Below are 24,294 nucleotides of genomic sequence, written 5' to 3'. Positions count from 1 at the left end.
ATTTTATTTTGTTTTTATTCAGGTTAAAGTTAATTAATGACCAAAAAAAAAAATATAAATCGAAAATTAAATGATTATTATTATTTTAACCATTGTCGACATTGTTTTTCATATACAAATTTCGATCATGATGATTGCATTTCAAATTGGTTTGAATAAAAATGAGAAATATAGATAATATTAAATGTATATAATTTGGAGTATCATAAGTTTAATATCGTTTCTAATGTAAAAGAAAAAGAAAAGAGATAGCTCGGTCGTAAAATACTTAATTTTTTTTTAAAATAATCTTAATAATAATCTAAATAAAACAAAATCAAAATCTTTTCGCTTTATTAATTGTTGCATTTGCAAATAAAAAAAAAATATAATTATTCTCAGAAATATTATAATCTAAGAATCCAAATTCAAAGCATTGGAATTAATGTATCCCGAGATAATAGAATGTAGAATGAGAAAATTTCACAGCTTAAGATTGTTAAAACAAGTTAAGAATTTTACAACTAAGTCACCTTTTTTCATACATTAGGATCAATATTAAACTTATGATAATCCGGATTATAGAATGCTATCTACACTCTCCTGTATTTAAATCGAAATGTAATTATCATGAAGAAAACCTGTATATAGAAAAAAAATATCAACAATAGTTAAAATAATATTAAATATAAAATTTAGAGATATTTGTGAAGTAAATTTTCAAAAGTCTGCATTCTAGAATGTAAATTCTAAAATTTTTCGTATAGAATCCAATATTTATATAAATAATCTTTAAAAAATTCAGTTATATTCAAATCAATTTGAAATGCATTCAATAAATCTGTACCATTTATTTTTATTTCATAATATTTTATTTGCACTAGCGTTTTCTTAGACAGAGAAAATTGCTTAGGCAGTTTTCGCACGAATAGCAGCGCGTTTTCCTGTGACAGCCTGTGAAACAGATATAGAAAATTTTAATTTATAAAGATGCACTTATATGTATCGCGATATAATAACGTTACTATCACCTATGTCATCTCAAAGAATAACTTACCTGGAATCCAGACTTTATACTAGCGACGGAGCATCTCGAGCCACAGGTCTCGCATTGCAAGAAAAAAAGTCGAGTATCTTTTTGAAGGATTGTGTCCGGCGAACGACATGTATGACATGTAACATACTCCTTGATATATCTCCTAAGAACGTTCTCTATTTGCTTCTGTTGGAAGCGACCTTTGATAATCAATTGACTGTTACCGTCAACCGAGCCGCTCGTACCCAACTCGGCCAGCAAAAAGTCCAATAAATGTTTTGGTTGCCTGTGCAATGTTTTACAAATCTGCAAAGATGTATTTGTAAGATAGAAATTCGCAGTGTTGCTTGTCTTACATCTTGCAGATATGTTAGAAAAATAGAGAAAAAGAGAGCATACATTTAATTTTTTAATAATTTACGTAATATATTGTTATTGAAAAATCAGTACATAAATAATTAGCAACTACATTAATAATAGGTATAATAATTTCAATTAATAATTATTAATTAATTAGAAGAGCGCATACCTCGGTGAAATTGGCGAAAGACGTTTTCTTTGTTCCAATGCGTACCACTTGAGGCGGACGCATGACGAACTTCTGTTTCTTACCAGCCACCATATCAGGATTTTTCTCTCGCATGATATTAAATACTCTAACTAATAATTCATCATACGTATAATCTCTGTCCGAGCCTACCCACAAACTTGGTTCCTCCACTAAGAAAAAAGAACAAAGAAATTTTTATCTAGTATTAACTAGATAAGTCATATTGAAAACAACTATCAATAAACTTTATCAAACTTACATGTGAAAATATTACAATAGAACAAACAAGAGTGCAAATAAAAGCAATATGTATAATATTTATGATGTTGTTAATAGCTGAAAATAATTCAATTGACAATAATATAGTGTAATCCAATATTGTACACATATGGAGATATAAAAGGTTTATAAAATACATAGAGATGTTTTAAATACATTGAACGTTTTTCCCAAATCACAGATATAAATAGCAAACCTGAAGAAAGAATGTTTTAAGGTTCCTGACTTTATTTTGATAAAAGATTTTATCAAAATAAGTTACAAAGCAAGTTATATACATATTTATATTTAAAATATCTCTTCCATTATTTAGGAGTTTTTGTGTATATCTGTAAAACACACTTTTTCCAAGTGTGTATTGCAAAGAATAAATATTTATAATATTTAAATATAATTTTTCTACATATTTATACAAAATATATACATTATGCTACACTTTCTTTTCTCTCATTGCACAAATTATTATGAAAAATTTACCAATTAAATCTACCTAACCAAAGAATATTGAAAAGTATTTAATCATGAATATTAATTACACACGTTACACATATACACATACACATACATAATGCATGCATGCACATTCAAATTTTCATTTCATTTTATGCAAGTTTATAAAAATTTCAAAAAAAAATGCATCTTAAAATTTTTTATTAAAGTTACAAAACTATTGCACTTTAATTAATATTTAAATATAAAATATACATACATACATATATATATATATATACTTTTATATTTAGAAAATGTATGATATTCAAAGCGCTAAAGTTTCTTTTTTGTATATAATATATATGTACATAATGCATAATGTCTTCAAAATAAAAATAAATATGTTTAGTTAGTATGTTTAAATATCGATTTTATTATAAAATTTAAGTGCAAGAATAATCAAAGGATAATCAAGTGCAGGGTTGATATAGTTAGAAACACGAAGCATGTCTTACCATACTCTGCACTTCGCTCAGATTCAGTGCAGCATGTTAACAAATAATGAGTAACATAAACAACTAGATGCAAAAAAAATATCGGCACAAGTCATTTCTTATGATACATACCATTCTCCTTATCTTCAATTTCCTTGCGTTCCTCTTCAGCTACTAATTCATCAAGATCCTTCTTCTTCTTTTTCTTCTTCTTTGTCTTTGAGAAGTCCATATCTAAGTCAAAGTCATCATCCATTATAATTTCTTCGACTTGTTGCTCTATAGGTTCCTGTTCAATAAATAACAAGATTTCAGAAAACTTAAAACACAGCTTTATCAAACCTTATTACTTATTACTAAAAGAAACTTATGTTATAGATTTTTTAATTTGCCCAATTAAGTTACCTAAAAAATTAAATTAATTTGTTATTGAATATATACAACATATCCTATCTAATAACAATATTTTTTTTTTAAATTTATCAAAAATATCTGTCATCAGAAAATAATAAACAAAAATAATTAAAATTGTTTAATTATTTTTACGATAAAATAACAATTACAATAGTAAACAAAAGATAATGAGATCAATAAAGATATCCAATACAAAAATATATATTGCTTCTATAAAAATTTTTTCCTTACCTCTTTCTTGGTATCAGGTAAAGCTGCTTCTAACTCATCTAAATTAAAAGCCTTTTTCTTCTTTTTCTTTTTTTTGCCGAAATTTTCCAGATCCAGTGCCTCGTCATCTTCAACAACTGTAGGTTCAGGCTCCTGATTCTCTTTGTCAACAGTGTTCTCAGTTGTATCACCGCTACTGCCTCCTTCGTTGAAAGCTGCATCAATGTCAAAGGCAGTCTTCTTCTTTTTTTTCTTCTTTTTCAAGGTTGGATCAAATACCTAAAAAATTAATCAAAGGAAATAACACTGTTTTTTATTCTTATAGTTCTACTATTATACATATGGAGAGTATAATGTAAATAGGACAAATAAAACACTTAATAAAACTAATAAAAATTTAGTAGAGAATGTAAGAGAGGATAAATATGTAAACATATATATATAAATAGTTTTTCATAAAAATCTTTTTGTTGTAACAATTAAAAAAATTAATACACGATAGAGAAATATTCATGCACCAAAGATTTTGAGGTTATTAAATTGACTATTTTCTCTCTTTCTCTTTCTCTCTTTTCCGCTTTTTCCAAATATATTTATTCACCGAGAAATTACTCCTTCGTAAGGAGATTCTTTGTAAATAATGAAAAGGAAAAGCGGAACATGACATTCTTTCAATAGAAAAAATTCGAGTAAAACAGCAAATATTTACCAATTATATATTTATACTTGAATCGAGCAATTTGTCGGTGATTAAACTTTACATACCGAATCCTCTTCCGTCATTATCCGGATTGTAGTTCGTTCTCGCCTCGAATGAAGAAAATTCGAAGTGATTTTAAGCTCTCACCGTGTGTCACACGTTGCTTCAAGAGAATTGGAGGATTGCATCAGAAAATACTGGAGAACACGATGGCTCTGCTGTACTTTACTACCAACCTTAGACAAATCAAATAAGTGTGATAGGGATTAATCAGGAGGTACTTAAATACAATAGAGAATCTCTCTAGATTGGTTCGAAAATCTATTCGACTTGACAATCTGTGTACAGCATCTTAGCATGGATCTGTCAAAGTCGGTCACGTGTTCAATGACGTTGCGCATGCGCGTGGAAATCAGTTGTCAGTTATGTCAGTGTCAGTGGTCAGTGTATGTATGTACATGTCAATTTACTACGCTCTGATTTGAACGAGGATCATGTACGATTGTAATCATTATCCTCATGCGTGATTTTGTATGCGATTACGTTGAAAATTGACAAACTCTACACGTTTTTCTTCATGTGCGAAGGACACAATGTTAAAGTACATTCCTCTTATCACGATAGTTATTTTAACCTGTCTGTCACAGACTGAGGTTAGGATGCATTTTTCATGGCTTTGTTTATAAATTAGTTGAAGGATTGCAAATACGTTTAATGATATTACAAATTAAATTCCAGGCGCAATACGATGACAAGAGATGCAAATGTATCTGTCCGAGCCTCTCTTCCGTTATAAACACAACGCAGTCGTCTATGGAACGTCTCACATATATCATAAATGTTCCACCATTACAATGGTAATTCTATAATTCATGTGAAAATATGCGATATATAGTTTTCCTTATTCTACTAGAAACCCATATATTTTGAGAAACATTTTTTTTCTTAATCGCGATTAAAGGCTTTCAAACATAAATGTTGAAATGCATGATATATATTCAAACAAATTGATGTGGAAAACTCTATATTGCATATCTATACAATTTATAATCTTATGCACTATACAGTTGTCATTAATATATTATAATATATGTAAAATTTATAGTAAATGCGAGAGCGTTGTTCTACCAAAACTTGGAGATCAGATAAAAGGGAAAGAAGAAATATTTTGCCCACGATGTGACTGCAAATATGAAAATAGGAATACAACTATCATTAAGGTACTTTTCATAAATAAATTTTATATCGCTATTGTGTATTTGATGGAAATATTAATATTATTACAGATTGTGGTGATAATAGTTATATGGGTTATATCTCTGTTGGTGATATATATGTTATTCTTAATTTGTTTGGATCCATTACTTAACAAGCGGATACATAAGCCTTCAGCAAATATTGGTTATCATGAACATAATAATGAGGAGGTAAGCGTGGAAAAAAATTTCTTTATAAAATTTTTCTTATTTTCATGTTTTTTTGATACTTCTATATAATAGAATATAATTCTATATAATAGATACACTATTAATAAGTTTAATGATAATTTTTCTTTAATTTAATTTGTTGATTTTTTTCTTTTAAAGGATGATTCATCTCTTGCACCTGGAACTTCTCATCCGATGGGAGAAAGAGGTAATGTTTTGAATCGAGTAGGACATCAGCAGGACAAGTGGAAAAGGCAAGTTCGTGAACAAAGGCGGAACATTTATGATCGTCACACTATGTTGAATTAATAATCATACATTTTGTTAATATAATATATAAAAAATCTAAAATATAGAAATTCTTTAGTTGCAACAATGATTTGTTCAATATCAAGAAGTAAATTTAAAAAAAAAAAATTTGTATTGATAAAAATATATTGCAGTAGTAAGAAGCATTATTAAAGATCAGTTGATTATTATTCATTTTTATAAAATTGGCCAACCTGTCACAGCTGATATATTAATGTTAAACCAAGTACATATGCAAAATTGTTGCAATTGTAATTTATTTTGTGTGATTTTGATGTAAATTGAACAATAAATTATTAAAATACATATTAATCGCTCGCATTGCGATGTACATGTATTTTTTTATCAAAAGTATTCATGAATAAATACTTCACACACACAAACGTGATATTAAAATATCTTATATGTATGCAAAAGATTGATTTTGTACATAATTGTATAAAGCTAATCTGTGATAAAATTTTTATAATTTTGTGTGTGTTTATAATTTTCTATGTTAAAACCGTTTTTATAAGCTATTCTCATAACATGAGAATAGTTTATAAAAACGGTTTTAACATAGAAAATAATGGTGAAAACTGAAAGTTATTTTTTCTATATGTTTTCTATAATATAAAATGTTTGTCATTAATATTTATAACTTTATATAGAAATATTTATATTTATATATATAGATTCCACTATATATGAATGTACATAAATTTAAACACGATTCTCTTAATCATACACATTTATAAAACGATCTCTTATACACCACAGTAAAATTTATGAAATTCCTAAAAATTCACAAATTTTTCGAGATCGCTCTTTCGATTGATTCCTTGACAGTATCGTACAACGTCAAAACGAGAGCACCGCCGGTGCCACGAAGAATATTAGAGAATGCGCCTTTAAAGAAAGCTCCAGATCCTTCAGTCTTTGTTATTTTTATCCAACAATCCAATGTATTTTTGTACATTATATCGGTCTTTTTTCGGCCTGACTGCATCATCATCCGTCTTCTGACTGTATCGAAGGGATAGGATACGATGCCCGCTATCGTTGTTACTACCTGTAAGAAAAGTAAGATATAAAAGATATTTGTAACACAAAACATTTATTATATTTTCGTTGCTTCATCATTATATATTCATTATGCTGTCTAATAGAAAGCGAAGAAGATACCTCGGCAATTATAAAATTCATGTACAACGGTGTGCTCTTCGGATCAGGTAGTGTACCCTTCACAGTATCATAAAATCCAAAGTATGTTGCTCGATATATAATAATCCCTTGCACACTGACGTTGAAACCACGATACAGCCCGAGCAATCCGTCTGATTCAAATATCTTTAATATGCAGTCACTTATACCTTTAAATTCCCGTTTCTCGCCCTTTCCGATATCGGCAGCCAGTCTAAAAGATTCAAATCCGCACATTATCATCTTGTACAAAATATAATAATGTATAAAACGTACCTAGTACGGGCAAAGTCAAGCGGATAAACGAATAAAAGCGATGTCGCACCGGCGGCACCGCCGGCCGCTAAATTTCCAACGAACTGTCGCCAAAATGCGTCTGATGGCACGTCCCCCAGGAACAGGGTCTTGAATTTATCTTTAAACGCGAAATTGAGCGCTTGAGTCGGAAAATACCGGATTACGTTGGCGAGATTGCCTCTCCAGAAGCTGAGAAGTCCTGTTTCCTTAGGTATACGTACGAACGCGTCTAGCATACCTGAAATAAAATTTCCACGATTATTAACATCACGCGAACTAACATCAAAAGATTAATGAAATTATTTTTCGTATAAAGGAAATATATATATATATATATTATTATAAATAATAATATGGTTAATAATATATATAATTATGTATAACATTATATACCCTTGTATCGTTCCTCAGGTTTAATCTGTTTCGAAGTGTGCTGCACTTGCAGCAACAATTTCACTCTCTCTAAAGGAGCGACTGCAGTTTTTGCAATCGCCGCGGATAGACCTCCAGCTAGAAAGTCCACTAAAAAAGATCTGTATATATCCATTTCTCTCTCAAGAGATTGCTCGAAATATACTTAATATTATATGATATTTTCAAGAGATTCACAGTCCGTCACACATGTGGATCAGTTCGTGCGGTTCTTGCACATTTTTATTTGTCATACGTATCCTTATTAATATTATCGAAATATTGTACATTTTTATACTATCTGTCAAAGAAACAGTAAAGCGTAACATAAGATCTACTATGCCGTGAGTCGTTTGTTTTGTGATTTATTTTTTCGAAAATCTATAAAAATCATTACAATTATACGGTCGCGAAAGAATTGTGGAATAAATAAGATAAACAAGATACACAAAAAAATGAGCTTGTAACGTTTACTTGCATTATTGCTTTACACAAAATCGCATACATATTTATTCGTTTATAAAGCTTTATATATATTGGTCATATAAATATAATGTAATTTGAAGCTTATTGAAAGGCTACACTATAATTCATATAAATGATTAGATCTCTGTGACTTTTTTATATGTATTTATAAATACGATAAAATATATTACTGTTTTTTTTTCACACATATTTTGTAAATGCAGAAAATAGAACGCTCACGCGCAAAGTCACATATAAATTTGTTTCAAAAACTAAGAAGATCTCTCATATTGAACAATATTATAAGTGATGTTTAAGAAATATTAAATACTTTCATCTTCTAAAAAGAGTCATTTGGTATAATTTATGTTTAAAAGGTACATGTAATATATATATATATATAATATTTGGGAGAGAATGGCATTCGGCACGTTTTGGCATAGAATTATACATAGATAAACATGAACCATTACGATCGGCTCTTAAGAGATTCAAGAACACACACACGATTTTTTTTTTTTTGTTAACAAATATGCGTTAAATTGATAAAATATTTTAAAATATACATAAGTAATATCAATAATGTGCTGTATTAATGTTATATCACACTTTTACTGTCGGGATGAATAAAAGTTATTGGAATGAATGACTTACGAAATTTTTTGTTTTCGTGAATATGCTCTTAAAACCGTAGTTAAATTAAATCGCTTATTTAAATTTATACTAATTATTCCTGATTTTTTTGAAATTGGAAGTAATATCAAAAATAACTAGTAATATACATAGACGTTTTACATAAATGGCACAGCAAAACTTGTAGAATCTTTTTTTCTAATATAAGACTTTTCATATTATAAATTATACTTGATGTGAGTTATATAGGACGAAATATCTTTAAAAGAAATGTATATACATAAAAAAAGTCCATTGATTATTTCTTTATAAATATACACATTGAAGAACGACACATCGTAATGATCAAGGAATTCGAATGCTCTTGACATTGCACGTTTACGCAGCATGAACAGACTAAAAAGAAAAGTTTATAGATAATAAGTTTACCTTACACATTTTTTTAACGTAGACAGTTACAAGCCTTGTGCATACCTTTGAAATATCCACGCCGGTTAAATTTTTAACAAGATCCGGAACACGTTGTACAATATTGAAAACTTCTTCAGTTAATTTTTCTGCACCAATAGTGCCGTTACCACTCGAGACCATAGTTATCTTTTTTGCTTGGGAAAGAGGGGCGGCTACTTCGGCGGCAACCTATAAGGCAAATCGAAAAATCATATTTTCCTGATTTTATTCAAATATTCTTAAATACACATTAAGAATATTATAAAGATTATCAAACTTTATTTTTAGTACTTTTTTTTATCCTTATTTTTTTTATTCACATGCACACAAATTTCATTTTAATAATGCATAGAATGACATTTTTATTGCATGCATGTATAATCAAGTGACAAATATATAATGAATAACAGAGAATTGATCCAGATAGTAAGAATATAAATAAAAATGAATAAACGAAAAAGAATAAGAAAAATAAATTTCAAATGTTAAAGATAGGAATCTCTTAAGAATACAGAGATTATATACCTTTGGAAGTGTATCAAGCAACATATCTATCATGGCTGCGCTCTTGTACTCGTTCCATGCGGCCGCTTTCTTTGCCATTTGTTCTGCCTCTGCTTTAGCTTTCGCTTCAATGGCAAAAGCTTCCGCTTCGCCGCGAATTTTAATAGCCTCAGCTTCAGCTTCAGCCTCCATAACAAGGCGCAATTTGTTCGCTTCAGCTATTTTCTCTAACCTGGAAACAAAATCTTAGATGTATAACGAAAGCTCGGCTTGTAAGTACGCGTGTAATCATGCATACCTGTATTTCTCCGCATCGGCAGGACGTCGTATAGTGGCGTCCAATTCTTTTTCGCGTCTTAGCATTTCCTGCTCCTGTACGGCGATCTCTTGACTACGTTCTACAACTTTTACTTGCATTTGCTCCTCCATAATTCTCTGTTTGGTTTTCGCCGCTTGAAGTTCAAAGGCCATTTCTGCTTCAGCTTTCTGCAAGTAATGTTTTTATATTTGTAACTTGTTTACAGGATCCACATGTAAAAAGCGATAAAACTCTACTCACTTTGGTTTGAACCTCGACATCGTAAGCAGCCTTTTTCAATTCGAAGTCACGTTGTGCTTTCGCAATCTCTGTGTCATTTAAGAAACGAGAGGCCATTCTTTGCTCCTCGGCAATAGCTTCTCTAATTTGAGCGTCTCTACGAGCCTCCGCCTCACCTATTCTAGCGTCTCTCTTTACTTCTGCCGTACGTGCCATACCGAGTGCTTGCAGATATCCCTACAAATAATATATCCTCATAAAATATTATGTGATAGAATTTATGATATAATACAATAAGACGAGATGATTTCAGCATTTGAGTAAGCAACATCTGTGAGTGACATATAAAGGCTACATATGTACCATTGTTTTCCAATATAATATTGAATCTAATTTTTAATTAGCGTAGTCTAGTATTAGCATTTATAATAATATTTTCTTTAAATAATGCAACTGAGACATTTTTAAAAAACCATATATTTTTATTCTTATTCTTTTTATTGACATCACATATTTTAATTAAAAAAAAAAATAAATAAATTAGCAACATATCTCCCCTCAAAGTTTGTTATTTAAAAATATCTCGATATCAAATTAAGGTAGCAATGATGTGTACTTTGTGAACCAAGTATTGCAAGTGCACACAATTGTGCTATTATTACAAAAAGCGATGAGAATATGCTGTAAAACAAAAAATACCATTTTCCAAAATCTGAAGAATTTGCAATAATAATGTTAGAAGATATAGCAATGTGTGCCAAGACATTAGATATAATAGTGGTAAAATTTGAACATACCTTTGCCCCCTGCAAGTAGCAAAACAAAGAAGTATTCAATATTTACAATATACAAGTGAATCTTACTATATTAATTATTAAAAACTTCATACTCATCTTAATTATAAAGAAATATTATTTGTTTAAAGGGGGTCTTTTGAATATCTTTGTTTTTTGTGTACACTGTAGTAATTCGATTATAATTTGCAGACATTTGTGACAATGGATTGTTTGTATATGTCATTGATATTACCTTTCTCTCACAGTTAAACTTTTAAATATTTACATATTTGAATTATATACTTTTGTCATTTATGTGTCTATATTTTTCAGTAATTTGTACATTTTTTATATATTGTAATTATGTAAACTTACTTCTTCGTCTCGAATATCTTTTAATGTATACGATACGACAGTAATGCCCATATTGACTAGATCACTGCTTGCAACCTCAAATACTTCCTTGCTAAATTTTTTACGATCCTTGTAAATTTCCTGTGATAAAGAAGGCAGAGTAAAATCAAACACTCAGCTATAGCTTTTCTAATGATTAGTGAATTAAAACAGTTTATTGCTATATGCTATGTAAAAGTAATAAAATCATAGAGCATCCACTGTAGACGTAACATAGAAAAAATTATCAATATCTCAATAAATATTAGTTTTAAAAAATACTTTTGTTTTTTTATATGAAAAAAAAACTATCATGAAAAAATTTAATCTTTGAATAAATCTTTTTTTTGTTATCGATATGGCTGTACTTTAGCTTACCTCTACAGTCATACTGCCCATTATAGCCCGTTGATGTCCTTCCAATGTGACAAGAGCTATGTTGTGTATCTCATCCTCAGATTTTCCAAGAAACTGTTCACATGCCGTAGACAGCATTTCCTCATTTTGTCCTTGAATTTTTACCTAGTACCAATACAATAGTTTACATATGCAAGTGTCTGATCAAGCTAATACAAAACCCTTTTATATTTGCAAAAAACGTTTTTAAAATTTCATAAATAATAAATATATACCAATTGCTGTAAAGTAAAATATATCTAATACGAAAGATATCCAATTCAAATTATACAAGCTTGTTAATTTTATTATATATAGAACTATAATAATTATAGATAATAAAACATTACATTTTTTTTTAATTACCTGTGCTATGCCTGTTACAGATATTGGTACTCCTTGACAAGTATACACTGTTGGACTTTCGACTTGTAAAGTCATCGTATTTAAAGAGATTCTATAGAAAGTAAGATACACATACATTATACCAAAGAACTCATACTGTATCATTTATATGCTATAATAGTACTTACGTAACACTTACTTTTGCACTTGTTGCACGAAGGGCCATACAAATACCCGTCCTCCAGGTACCAAAAGAGGTTTGCTGTAGCAACATCCTTGACGCAAAAGTTAAAAAAAGTTAAAAAAAATTAAAAGTTATATAAATGCAAAGTGGCAATAGAGAAAATCCGGAAAAATCTGTAGGATCTTTCAGGATTTAAATCAACATTAATAAAAATTTGCATAGCAAAGATATATATATATACATAGTAATCTAACATGAGTAAAATATATTAGGCATAATTGTTCCTGATCGATCCCGCGTTTCCCCACCGCCGTGTCATTCCGCAAATCAATTATCGCAGCATAGGAGGAGCGTGCTCCTCCCTTTCTCTTCTCCTTTTTTCACGAATGATTAATCAGCACAGATGCGAAAAAAAGAGAATAAATAATTTCGAGTAATGACACCCTATCTTCTCGCTGGATTTACCTGAAACTACGAGAGCCTCATTCGGGCCGCAAGTAACAAATCCACAGCTCATGATTACGCGTTGACGTAATAAACACAATGTCAGACGTAATTCCACGCACTTCTACAATTGACAGTTGCGTACATCCATACACAATCACAGTATCAGAGTATCAGAGAGAAGCCTGAGAAAGAGATCATTCCGGCGTTTTCCCTATAGAAAATCGGAGCCAGAATTAGAAAGAGACAAGTATATTTTTGGTTGGATCTCTGTCTCTTTTTACATTATATTATCTGAGCTAAAAACATTTCTCATCAGATATTTAGCAATAATAACGATATAGCGATATGTACGCAGCTTTTACACAGCAAATATTTTGGAAATATTTTATTTATCAATTTATAAACAATGAAATGGGAAAGGATTATAAATTATTTTTATTTTTTTTTCAATTCAATGTTTTTAACCGATATCATCAGAATAGCATCAACCAATCAGTGAATCCTTGACAAAGATAGCGATCCACCCAACATCTATATGTATCCAAATACAAGATAAAAAGCCATTAATTTTTTAGGAAATAAAAAAGTTTATTATTTGTAAAGATTTGTATGAGGATCTTCTGCTTTAGTAAGTGTCGGAGTTGAGTAACATTTAAAGAAGCAAAAATTTCTTTATCCTGATTGGTCAACCAAATGCTACTCTACTCCAACAAGTAAATTTTCGAACGCCACTCAATTCGGAGTTTGTCGAAGGTTGTCACTTCTGTCAGAGAGCCTTGTTTCTTACGAAGCTAGAGCTAGAAAACTGCGTATTTTATATACAATTTGACAATCGTGCGTGAAAGCGCGTGTATATTTGAAGTGCATGTACTTGCGCAAAAAATATATAACAATACATAAGTTTTTCAGTGTGTTAGAAGTGCTAATTTTTACTTAAGGAAATATGGGTAACAGTGACGAAGAATCGCATAATGTTCAGTTTAAGAAGAAGAAAAAGAAATCATTAAGGAAACGTGAAGTTCTGTCGGATGACAATGACAGCGAGGGTGAAAAAGTCTCTGTCAGGTACATATGACATATATATTATATAGTAATTAAATATCAATAGAGTAAAAAATTACTTTGATTAATAAAAGGAAGATTTATTTTAGAGAGAAAGTCGAAGAGATGAAGATTATCCAAAAGCTTCGCGAAAGACCAGCAGGTATCAACGTCGTTGGTTTAGCTCTTGGAGAAAATGTTTCATCTGATGCAATAACGGTACATGGGATATGTAGTAAAATTAAAACATGATACACATGAGAGAAAATATGATATAAATAATAATAAATATATGTTAATTTAGTCTGACCCCTTTAACATGAAGACTGGAGGAATGGTAAATATGGCTGTATTGAAAAATACAAAACACAGGCAAAATGATGCATATGAAACTGGCATTGGAACACAATTTAATGCAGAGACTAACAAACGAGATGAGGATGAAGAAATGTATGTATATATGTAGATTTACTTCTATTATATATTGCTAGTATTAAAGGATTTATACAGATATATTATAAGCTAATATAAATACTGTTATTAGGGTTAAATACATAGAAGAGGAATTATCAAAAAGGAAAAGTAAAAATAATAACGATATGGCAAATAGTACATATAATGAAAAAGGATCATATTGCTCGCCCGAAGAAGCAGCATTACGTGCAGTACCAGGACATTTAAGACAAAGTTCTGCCAATCGTAGCGAGGAAATGCTTTCAAATCAAATGCTCTCTGGCATTCCAGAAGTTGACCTTGGCATAGAGTAAGTATTTCTCCATAATTTAGATATGATGAAGAGTAAACAGTAGTGAATATATTTGATATTAATAGGACAATAATTCTTGTTGAAACCTGAAATAATAATATAGATTTATTTACATTAGAAAGAAGAGAGAGAAAGAGAAAATTTTTAATATTACAAGTTTTATAACAAGTATTATTTTTAAAAATACAATTAACTTTCAGGGCTAAAATCCGTAATATTGAAGCTACGGAAGAGGCAAAGTTAAAGCTACTTTGGGATAGACATAGAAAGAAAGATGGACCATCGCAGTTTGTTCCTACTAATATGGCCGTAAATTTTGTACAGCACAACAGATGTATGTAAATCTCTGTCCTTCTAATTGAGATATATATATATTTTAATTTTAATATATATATTAATTTATATATTAATTTTATTTTCAGTTAACATAGAAGACTCGGATTTCCAGAAATCGCAGCAAGAATCTGATAACAAGAAAAAAAGCACCACCAAAGAAGATGTTCGAGGAAAACGAAAAGACAATGGAGAAAAAGCAACAGATGATTACCATTACGAACGATTTAAAAAGCAATTTAGACGATTTTAAATTGAACTGTTTCATTAATCAATTTTATTTATATACTTTTTATGCTGGTAATATCCATACATCAGCTGTAGTATATGACTTAAAAAAAAAATTGCAAAAAGAGAATAAATAATATAAAGTATTATTGTATAAAAAAGATTTGTGGCTGCTCGGTTGATATTTTATATATTATATTCGGTCAATATTTTGTATATTTACTATAATATATGTAATAAGAATTCCCACGTCCATATAGTTCTAGTGGAAGGTAAAAAAAAATTAAAAGAGAGAGAGCGAAATAATTATAGAGTCTCTCTTTTTCACTCGTTTTCGTTCTTGTTCTTATTCTCTTTCTCTCTCGGGATGCAATCTACTTCGAAAGATAGGTTTCTCTATTCTGATTGGTCAATCAAACATTACGCGAAGCGCCAAGTGGATGTGGATTGTATCCTTGATATAAAAAAACAAGAAAAAAAGAATCATCTTTTTTATGCATATTAGATACCGGTTGAAATCATATATGCTTGTGCTCGTTAGATTGATAAATTTATTTCCAACAGAGATCCTTGTCCATTCTGTTGCTCGAGACTCGGAATCTACAATTCAATACGTTTGTGGCGACAAAATTCATTCAAGATCTATCTCGGCGGCGTTATTGATCACGCGAGAATTTTTTAACGTTTTATCAAAAATTAAAAATCTTGGAAGAATCCTTTGAATCGTGCAGCGACGCGAATCGTATATATGTATATATTCGTATACATATATGCGTGAAGTATCGAGAGGTGGAATTCCACGGTATATCAATTCCGTGAGTCATCGCGCAAACGTATCGACCCACTAGTCGTCATTAGTCGTTTTGTTGACAAGTAGGATTACATCAGGTGATAGCAACGATTCCTTGACATTCAATAAAGATTGCGGTAAGACGTATTTCATGTGAATTTTATCAACGTCATCGCTAGAGCTTCGTCGAGTGTTGAAGAACAGCTGATACTTTCGTTCGCAGGAAATTGGTTAGTTGCATCTAAAATCGTATGAAAAAATTGGTTGGAATTCTTGTCAGAATAGTCACATTCAATTCTTACTTTAACTTCGGGATTTTTAACTTTAAATTAAAAATATGGATTGTTTATAGATATTTATGCCTCAGTATATTGTATAATAATTAAATTTGTGTGTATGTATAATTTAGCTGATAACGTCAAAATGGATGCTGGATTCTCATCATATCACAATGGAGGTCCAGCTCGAGAGCAAGATTTTGGCAAGTTGTCTCAAACTATTGGTACTTCGATACTAAAGATATCCCAGAATGGTGAGTATCGAAATAACAGAATTGATTTGAAAATTATATTACGATATACTCACATTGATGATTCTTTCGTAGTGTCTTCCATGCAGAAGATGGTCAATCAGTTGGGTAGTTCCACTGATTCTCAAGAACTCAGGAATCAGCTGTAAGTTGCTTGAGGAAAGTACTTGAGGAAACCAAAATCAATAATTAATAAAATTTTTATCACTTTATAGGCATCAGATACAGCATTATACGCAGCAATTGGCAAAGGACACCAGTGTTCATCTTCGGGATTTAGCTGTATTAGCAAATAACTCTGGATCTACAAGCCCTGGAGAACAACGACAGAGAAAGATGCAAAGAGAGCGCCTTCAAGATGAATTTACAACTGCATTGAATTCTTTCCAAGTAAATATCGATATTAATTATTGATTGAATATTTTAATATTTGTATTATATTACTAATAATTATTGTTTATGTAAACTTAGGCTGTACAAAGACTGGCTGCTTCGAAGGAAAAAGAAATGGTCAGAAAAGCTAAGGCTAGTGCAGGTATTCCACCATTTGGGGAAAAGAAACAGGAGACACTCATAGAATTACAAGATAGTAGAATGTATACAAATGATCATCAAAAACTGCAACAGGATCAAATGCAGGAGCAAATGAATTTACGAATGTTGGAAGAACAAGAAGCTAGTATAAGACAATTGGAGGTAAATATTTTTTCACATCTACTACAAAAAATATATATGCAAATGTAATTATGTTATTTATCTTTTGTACAGAGTAATATTAGTGATATTAATCAAATATTCAAAGATCTTGGAGCCTTGGTATATGACCAAGGAGAGGTTATAGATTCCATAGAAGCTTCGGTCGAAAGAACTGAAGTATCCGTCAGCGAAGGTGTTTCTCAAGTAAGGCAAGCGAGTATGTATCAAACTAAATTGCGTAAAAAGAAGTGCATTCTCGTACTTATAGCGGCAGTCGTATTATCGATTTTAATCGGAATCATAGTTTGGCAAAGCTAAATTAAATATATATAATATATATATACACACATATATATACATATAAAATAAACAGTGTACAATATGTTGGAGTATAGTGTTATAAGAGACTGCTGTCTGTGAACACAGTTGCAATCACAGGATGTTAGGCTGATAAAATTCTTAGTGACGTTCCTATTTAATCTTGCTTTACAAGTGTCCAAAAAATAGTCATTATATCAGAGAAATATGCAAAAAAATGGAAACATGTCTTATAGATTGGATACTATTAATTGTGTTAATTATAAGTGCAAGCTCCGACTTGCGAATGGTTTTAATGGCATGTCTAAAATTGCCACAGTCCATTTATACGTTTCATTATAAAACTTCAAATCTAATAATCAATTATATAACATATGTATGCACTCGCGTATGTGACAATTTAGGTAATTCAATGCGATTATATATAATAAAGATAGATGTGCGCGTGTATGTGTATCTAATACTCTTATATGGTGTAAAGTATGCTTGTTATCTGATTGCGAACATAATTGTGCATGTGCTTGTAAAATATCTTGAACGTTATTTCTAATCGAAACTCTGAAGCGAATGATTAAGAATGTGTGTATAACATTTTACGAAAGTCAGAAGATTTATATAAATTAATGTATTATATTTGGTTCAAAAGAATGTGTTGATTTATTTTAGACAAGATATAATAAACAATATATAGAAGAAGATGACAAGCACACGAGCTTGCTATGCTTTGTGTGTAAATATTTTTCTCTATTATTTAATCTTATAAATTAGTTACATACTATTAATGATAAATATTTAGTATAGGGACCATACCTTATTGATATTATTGAAACTGATTTATATTTCGAAGCGTATATATATAGAAACTCTGAATCCCCATATTCTCTAAAAAAGTATCTTAGAAAAATTATAAAATTATCATAAAAAGAAAAGAAAATAGATTTTTTCCCCTTGTTCTCTTCCTTCTTTTTATTTATCTCTTATATAATGTCTTTTATATTTGTTACATTTGTAACATTTTAAATTGTATAAGTAAATATCAAAACATTTTTCTATGATTAAATTTGTCATATAAAATGCTTTATAGTATAATATATTTCGATGAAATAAATATATTCATCATTTTATATTTGAAAAATCATATTTTATATTTGCAGGAGACTCAGGAATAGCCAAGACAATAATTTGAGAGAGAAAAGAGACATGGCTTAATTTTTTTATTTAATAAAAATGTTTTTATCGCGATATGCAATTTTAAATCTTTTTATTTTAAAAACTCCAATTAATAACGAGGAATCTTTATTGGAAGTAATTATTTTTATATCTTTCTTCTCTCTCTATTCTTTTTAGCTAGAAATACAATGTGTTACTTTTTATTAAACCAAATGTACTAACAATAAGTAATCATTTATAATTGACATACTGTATATTTTACGTGTTATACGTGTAACACGAACTACAACACTGTGTTTGACAAAAACATTCGTAGCTATTACAGATCCGGCGCAATGTTTGAAAATGACGTTTATTGGTTTTACCCGCCGCGCGAAAGTCTTACTTTTACGTCTCGTTTTACGAGTTCGACGAAACCGATCCCGCGCTTCGCGGAAGTCCAAATGTATCGTCACGTAAGGTTTGCGGCGCGACCTTTCCGTCTCGGTCATCCAGATCGGATCTCCTCGTGAGTTTAAGATAATACGGCTTCGGCGATAAAGTGAAGCCATTGCAGAATTTCAGTTCTGGTTTGCCGTGATCGGCCGAGATTTCCATGTCGAAGTAATGCACGACGTTGGTGAAGAACAGGAACAACGAGGAACGCGCCAACAGTTCACCCGGACAGTGTCTCTTGCCTAGAAACACGAAATAATATCACCCGCATTGTTCTCGCAATTAGTATACATATAATTGTGAGAAAGCAATGCGCGTGACGTGTGTTGATTACTTTACGCACACCTTCGCAAGCGTGAAATTTGCGCGATACAGGGACAGAGAGACAATGGCGAAAATATTCGCGATTTCGCGTAGTCTCAAACTTACCTAAGCCGAAAAGGAAGCTAGAGTCGTTGCGACAAAATTGGCCCCGTTCATCTAGAAAACGTTCCGGACGGAACACGTTCGGTTCGTCCCAGTGCGCTTTGTCATTGTGAGCGCTATGATAGTGAAAAAGCACATTTGTATCCTGCAAAACGATAATCTTTTTATAAAAATGCAATTTAGGAGCGACAAATTTACAGTATTAATAATTATTCGATCTTATATACGAATATAATAAATATATAAATTATATTATATATTAATATAATTTTATTACACGAACACACGATAATTGCTCTTAAAGCCTTACTATAGAATTTTGTTTATTATTTTGCAGCCGTTTTATTATTTTAAATATATAAATAATTTTCTAATCCGATTTCACACGTCCTTATCACATACTCGGCTCGGCTCGACGAAAGGTCGGCACAGAAATTAATTTTAGTTGATTTTAAAAATGAACAAGGACTCAGATTAGAAATAATAATTCGTATTACTTATAACAGAAAATAAGATCCATTACCTTAGGTATTCGATATCCGTTTACGAAAACATCCTCTGAGGTCCTGTGAGGTACGCCGAGTGGTGCCAAAATTAAATATCTTTGTATCTATATAAATATAGATATATGTATATTTATTTGATATGTACACATATACCATTTATACACATCGTAATTATATAAAAAGATCAATATCGTTGTACTTATATATTTCCTCAGTTATGTATATACTATTCTCTTTATTTGCGATAATGATAATTAGATGTTCCATTTTTTTTTATCTCATAAATTTATCAATTTCATATCAATCAGTTACCTCGGCTAAGAAAGCTTCTATCATTGGTAAGGACGGCAAATCGTCCTCGGTAGGAGCTCTCGATCTGCCGACGACTCTGTCTAAATCAGCTTGAAGTTTCTTCAACCATTCAGGATTTAGCGACAGAAAAAGAAACGCGGTCGCTAAAGAATCGATGGTCGTCTTCGATCCGGCCAAAAAGAGATCAAAGCATAATACCAATAACGTCTCACCTGCGGGATGAAATACGCGTCAATCAAAAATCAAACTTTTATTCAATTCAGGAAAAGGAAGATATTTAATCCAGTCGCGCGCGTATCGATTTATATCTAAAATCTCCATTATTGTTATCTTGTGAAAATACTTGAAATGATTTCGAACAAATGTCATTCTGCGAAATGTTTTTTGACGCAATTGAAATTAATCGATTAATCAAATATTTTTATCCTCCTGGATCAGGAAAATGTCGCGAAAATTACTCACGATCGAAAATAGTATCTTCATCGCCATTCTTGTTCGACATCTCCGAGAGAAACGCGTCAATAAGATCGCGCGGCTGATTATCGGACGGTTCGTTCTCGTGCATCTTGATCTCGTTGTCGATAAAGCTCCAGAGATTTTTAAGGATCTTCATCAATTTATTATATCCCGATAATTCTGGGATAATGAATCGTAAAAAAGGCATCTGCGATATCACTCCTCCCAGGGTGTCCATTAATCTGTGTAACACCAAGTATATATATTTCGAAATTTAGATTAAAATAGAATATACACATTATATATAAAAAAAATATTAATATATTATTATATATTATAATATATATAAAAATACGAATTTATCGTGTCGTACAATATCGAAAATAATATTCATACTATTTTATTAAATTCTACTTGCAAGCTTTTTATCAGCCTTTACCTGAAGGCATCGTGAGTGACCTCGAGCGCTTGTTGCAGTTTTTCATCCTCGTAGCGGAATGTGTGTCCGGCAATCATAAACCATAACGAATTGAGCACCGCAACGTCGAACGCCCTGTCCATCGACACCGCGCCATGCTCGCTTATCTCTTGCAGATGATTAATGAGCTCTCGAGCCTCGATAATCAATTGATTTTTCATAGCCGACTGACCTATGCCGAATGTTCGCAGGTGTCGCGTCGTAAATCTACGAGTCTGCAACCAAGTGATACCGTCGCTGAACAAAAGACCTGCGCGAGAGAATGAGAGAGATACAATTTATATGCTAATCAAGACAATGGAATTAATTTTTCAGATTTTGTTGACGTACCTTTTCTCTTCCCAAACGATCGTACCCTGAAGAAAAATCCGTCCGGTCGGCTATTAAACTCATTACGACGAAGAGTTTTCTTCACCAGGTCGTACGTCGAGATTACCACCACCTTTTGATTTCCCAATTTTAATCCTAATATCGGCCCATATGTACCTGCCAGTTCTTGCAGAGCTATATGGTCGTATTCACATTTTGAACGTAATCGCGAAAACGTCAGGTAACATCCCAAGAATGGTAGCCACGCCGGACCTGTATAGTTAATATATTGATAAATTAAGAATGCTATATAAACATATGATGAATATAAGACTCGCTTTAGTCTATCTATTATATTTATGAGTGTTGAGAAATATACAATAAATCTATAGACACATCTATAGACATTAAAATTATGTAAAGATTATCAGAGATATTCAGATTAAACACTTTATTTAAGACACCGGATTTTCGAGGAATTGTATCTTCGTGAATTTGTTGACTTGTTTTGCATACCAGGTGGAAAATTTGTTGGCTTGACATCGCAGAGATAATAGAGGCAAACGAATATAAAAAGAATTAGAAAGATCGTTAGGTATAACATCTTTAGATACACTGAGATACTTCACACTTCGTATCTTCTGCAGTGGTACTTATATGAGCATGTGCTATATATAGGTATACGTACCTATGTATATAGGTATGCTATACATACGATATATATGTGTGTGGGTGTGTATGTGTGTACGCTGCTGATATTATCTACGTGACATCCCATGGCCCCTACGAACAAAAATATCTTTTTAGCTTCGAATAACGTTTTGAAAGGCATGCTGTTGCGTGTGAAAGCTATTATATATGACGTATAATATCTGAGAATTATTACTTTTTTTGTATTTTAACTAAGATTGTGTGGAAAAATATCGTAGTTGCAAAACTATGATTTTTCAAGAGATCTATTTGTACAATAACTTTCTTTGCGAAATTGAATGAAATTGCATGAGAATTTATTATACTTGTATTATATTATATATAAACGCAAAATATTATTTTAAATTATGTTATTTGTTATAAAATGAAAAAGATTATTAAAAATTTCAAATTAAACGTGAATATTAGTTAGAAATTAAAAATATTAATTATCATTTTTTTATAACAATTGTATCAAAAAAAGACAAGATTAAAAATATGTTACTATATTTGTGGGATTAAGAATCAATCAAATCCTTTTCCCATTATTTTTTGCTACAAATAAATAGTTACAAATAGAAATGTGCTTTTATTCAAGTATAATAAACTTACTCGCAACATTCACAATCGTAATTTCACACAAAAATTGAGTTAGGTGATATTATATATTGCTTTACATCGTGAGAAACGTATACGAAAGAGAGTCTAGAAATCGTCTATTGTGTTGTAAAATAACTATTATCACGATAATCGGTCACAGCTCACAGATCATAATTTACACACGAATGCGCTATCCTTGTATACAGAAACAGCGTAGAAAAGAAATTTCCTAAGTGGAATTACTTTGGAATAATACTTGTTTATCTAGCTGTTTGTCATTGAGTAATCGCTTCCGAGAAAAATCGGGCAAGAAAAGTGGTAGTAAACTGTAACAAGAGAACAGCAACAGATTATAAAGAAGAGTGCTTCGTTATATATATGTATATTGCATACAAAATTATTAAGTATAAAAATAATATTATGGTATCAATATTTTAAATATATATATATATAAAATATCGATACCATATATATATAGGTATATAATATTGTGTAAATTTGAATATTTCTAAGAATAGGTTTCGCAAGATAAAATTTTTATAAAACAAAAAGATGAAAAGAAGAAATTATATAGTTTTCGGATAAGACTCATCTATGCGTAGTTAAATGAAAGTAAACGTGAGACAAAAGTGAAAATGTTTCCTGTATCCCGGTCTTGTGTCATGTCAGAAAAAAATGTACGTATCATGATTTCTCTAATTCTATTTTCCTACGTACAATCGTACTAAGAAAAAAATCCACTCTTCCGTAGTTGGCGCCAGTGAAATCGCACCGTCCTCGTCCTCGTCGTCATCGTCATCAATTGAATGGGAATCTGCGTCGAGCAATACTCGTTGTTAGCCTATCGAGACGGGCAGTATGGTGGCATGGATTAATTTATGTTGCTGTGTGGGTGCACCGATACTTTCTCCACAGTCGAGGTCCTCTACATGCTGGTCACCTGCCTTCCATAACAGACTCCACTTTCTCCAATTTCGCAGGGATACGTGCGCGTATTTGCGTTGCATCATCTTCGCCGCAAGTTCAGAACGTGACAGGCGATTCACTTTGAAATTAGATGACCATTTAGACGTACTATCTTTCATCGGAACGTGTGTCTATTTTTAAGAAAATAGTTGTTACAAAATTGGAACAGTACGGGATTCGAATAGAGTTTATCATCTCTGATATTACTGGAATAAAAAAATTAGAATAAAAAAATAAGGCATAATATATAAATATATAACATGTATTTATAAATTGAAATTTTAGTAGACTCGTAAATTATTATACATTTTGTTGACCATGCTTTTTGTATAAAATTTACTAAAATTTTATATAAAATGTAAAAAATATAAAAATTTTTTTTCAGATCGATTGT

General features: G+C 30.9%; 7 protein-coding genes across 10 annotated transcripts; 3 read left to right on the top strand and 4 right to left on the bottom strand.

Moving 5' to 3' along the window:
• Positions 1 to 832: 832 nt before the first annotated feature.
• Positions 833 to 4,321, bottom strand: LOC115240238 (eukaryotic translation initiation factor 2 subunit 2). Of its 2 annotated transcripts, XM_029815272.1 has the most exons (7): positions 4,160 to 4,177; positions 3,416 to 3,673; positions 2,903 to 3,059; positions 2,792 to 2,824; positions 1,545 to 1,735; positions 1,037 to 1,321; positions 833 to 933 (listed from the first exon to the last, which is right to left on the bottom strand). In XM_029815272.1, the coding sequence occupies exons 1-7, from the start codon at positions 4,175 to 4,177 to the stop codon at positions 889 to 891; spliced, it is 987 nt and encodes a 328-aa protein (XP_029671132.1). In that variant the 3' UTR covers positions 833 to 888. The 2 variants fall into 2 exon arrangements, with proteins under 2 accessions (XP_029671132.1, XP_029671133.1); XM_029815273.1 differs by lacking the exon at positions 2,792 to 2,824 and having other exon boundaries at positions 4,160 to 4,321.
• A 154-nt stretch (positions 4,322 to 4,475) lies between these two features.
• LOC115240243 (uncharacterized protein CG1161) lies at positions 4,476 to 6,148 on the top strand. The gene is made up of 5 exons (XM_029815280.1): positions 4,476 to 4,747; positions 4,833 to 4,951; positions 5,200 to 5,314; positions 5,381 to 5,521; positions 5,681 to 6,148. Exons 1-5 carry the CDS (start codon positions 4,688 to 4,690, stop codon positions 5,828 to 5,830), a joined length of 585 nt encoding a protein of 194 aa, XP_029671140.1. The 5' UTR covers positions 4,476 to 4,687; the 3' UTR covers positions 5,831 to 6,148.
• Positions 6,149 to 6,208: 60 nt separating this feature from the next.
• On the bottom strand, positions 6,209 to 8,052 carry LOC115240239 (ADP,ATP carrier protein-like). The gene is made up of 4 exons (XM_029815274.1): positions 7,703 to 8,052; positions 7,289 to 7,547; positions 6,995 to 7,226; positions 6,209 to 6,881 (listed from the first exon to the last, which is right to left on the bottom strand). Exons 1-4 carry the CDS (start codon positions 7,854 to 7,856, stop codon positions 6,615 to 6,617), a joined length of 912 nt encoding a protein of 303 aa, XP_029671134.1. The 5' UTR covers positions 7,857 to 8,052; the 3' UTR covers positions 6,209 to 6,614.
• Positions 8,053 to 8,176: 124 nt separating this feature from the next.
• Positions 8,177 to 13,047, bottom strand: LOC115240237 (flotillin-1). Of its 3 annotated transcripts, none has more exons than XM_029815268.1 (11): positions 12,870 to 13,047; positions 12,420 to 12,495; positions 12,242 to 12,332; positions 11,858 to 12,001; positions 11,462 to 11,581; positions 11,108 to 11,116; positions 10,332 to 10,547; positions 10,071 to 10,258; positions 9,794 to 10,004; positions 9,293 to 9,457; positions 8,177 to 9,214 (listed from the first exon to the last, which is right to left on the bottom strand). In XM_029815268.1, the coding sequence occupies exons 1-11, from the start codon at positions 12,919 to 12,921 to the stop codon at positions 9,197 to 9,199; spliced, it is 1,290 nt and encodes a 429-aa protein (XP_029671128.1). In that variant the 5' UTR covers positions 12,922 to 13,047; the 3' UTR covers positions 8,177 to 9,196. The 3 variants fall into 3 exon arrangements, with proteins under 3 accessions (XP_029671128.1, XP_029671130.1, XP_029671129.1); XM_029815270.1 differs by having other exon boundaries at positions 12,409 to 12,495; positions 12,870 to 13,009; XM_029815269.1 differs by lacking the exon at positions 11,108 to 11,116 and having other exon boundaries at positions 12,870 to 13,046.
• A 328-nt stretch (positions 13,048 to 13,375) lies between these two features.
• Positions 13,376 to 15,380, top strand: LOC115240240 (telomere length and silencing protein 1 homolog). Its single transcript, XM_029815275.1, has 6 exons — positions 13,376 to 13,916; positions 14,003 to 14,111; positions 14,197 to 14,342; positions 14,437 to 14,655; positions 14,859 to 14,992; positions 15,081 to 15,380. Exons 1-6 carry the CDS (start codon positions 13,795 to 13,797, stop codon positions 15,242 to 15,244), a joined length of 894 nt encoding a protein of 297 aa, XP_029671135.1. The 5' UTR covers positions 13,376 to 13,794; the 3' UTR covers positions 15,245 to 15,380.
• Positions 15,381 to 15,720: 340 nt separating this feature from the next.
• LOC115240241 (syntaxin-7) lies at positions 15,721 to 18,310 on the top strand. Its single transcript, XM_029815276.1, has 6 exons — positions 15,721 to 16,239; positions 16,419 to 16,541; positions 16,614 to 16,683; positions 16,754 to 16,928; positions 17,010 to 17,234; positions 17,307 to 18,310. The coding sequence occupies exons 2-6, from the start codon at positions 16,433 to 16,435 to the stop codon at positions 17,550 to 17,552; spliced, it is 825 nt and encodes a 274-aa protein (XP_029671136.1). The 5' UTR covers positions 15,721 to 16,239; positions 16,419 to 16,432; the 3' UTR covers positions 17,553 to 18,310.
• A 340-nt stretch (positions 18,311 to 18,650) lies between these two features.
• Positions 18,651 to 22,351, bottom strand: LOC115240245 (methyl farnesoate epoxidase-like). Its single transcript, XM_029815282.1, has 8 exons — positions 22,161 to 22,351; positions 21,666 to 21,917; positions 21,297 to 21,585; positions 20,864 to 21,099; positions 20,402 to 20,613; positions 20,107 to 20,193; positions 19,587 to 19,728; positions 18,651 to 19,399 (listed from the first exon to the last, which is right to left on the bottom strand). The coding sequence occupies exons 1-8, from the start codon at positions 22,246 to 22,248 to the stop codon at positions 19,122 to 19,124; spliced, it is 1,584 nt and encodes a 527-aa protein (XP_029671142.1). The 5' UTR covers positions 22,249 to 22,351; the 3' UTR covers positions 18,651 to 19,121.
• Positions 22,352 to 24,294: the final 1,943 nt, after the last annotated feature.

The sequence above is a fragment of the Formica exsecta genome, unplaced genomic scaffold (genome assembly GCF_003651465.1).
Source record: "Formica exsecta isolate Colony F162 unplaced genomic scaffold, ASM365146v1 scaffold421, whole genome shotgun sequence".
In the NCBI taxonomy this organism is placed as follows: Eukaryota; Metazoa; Arthropoda; class Insecta; order Hymenoptera; family Formicidae; genus Formica; species Formica exsecta.
This window is presented reverse-complemented; position numbering and strand designations above follow the sequence as displayed.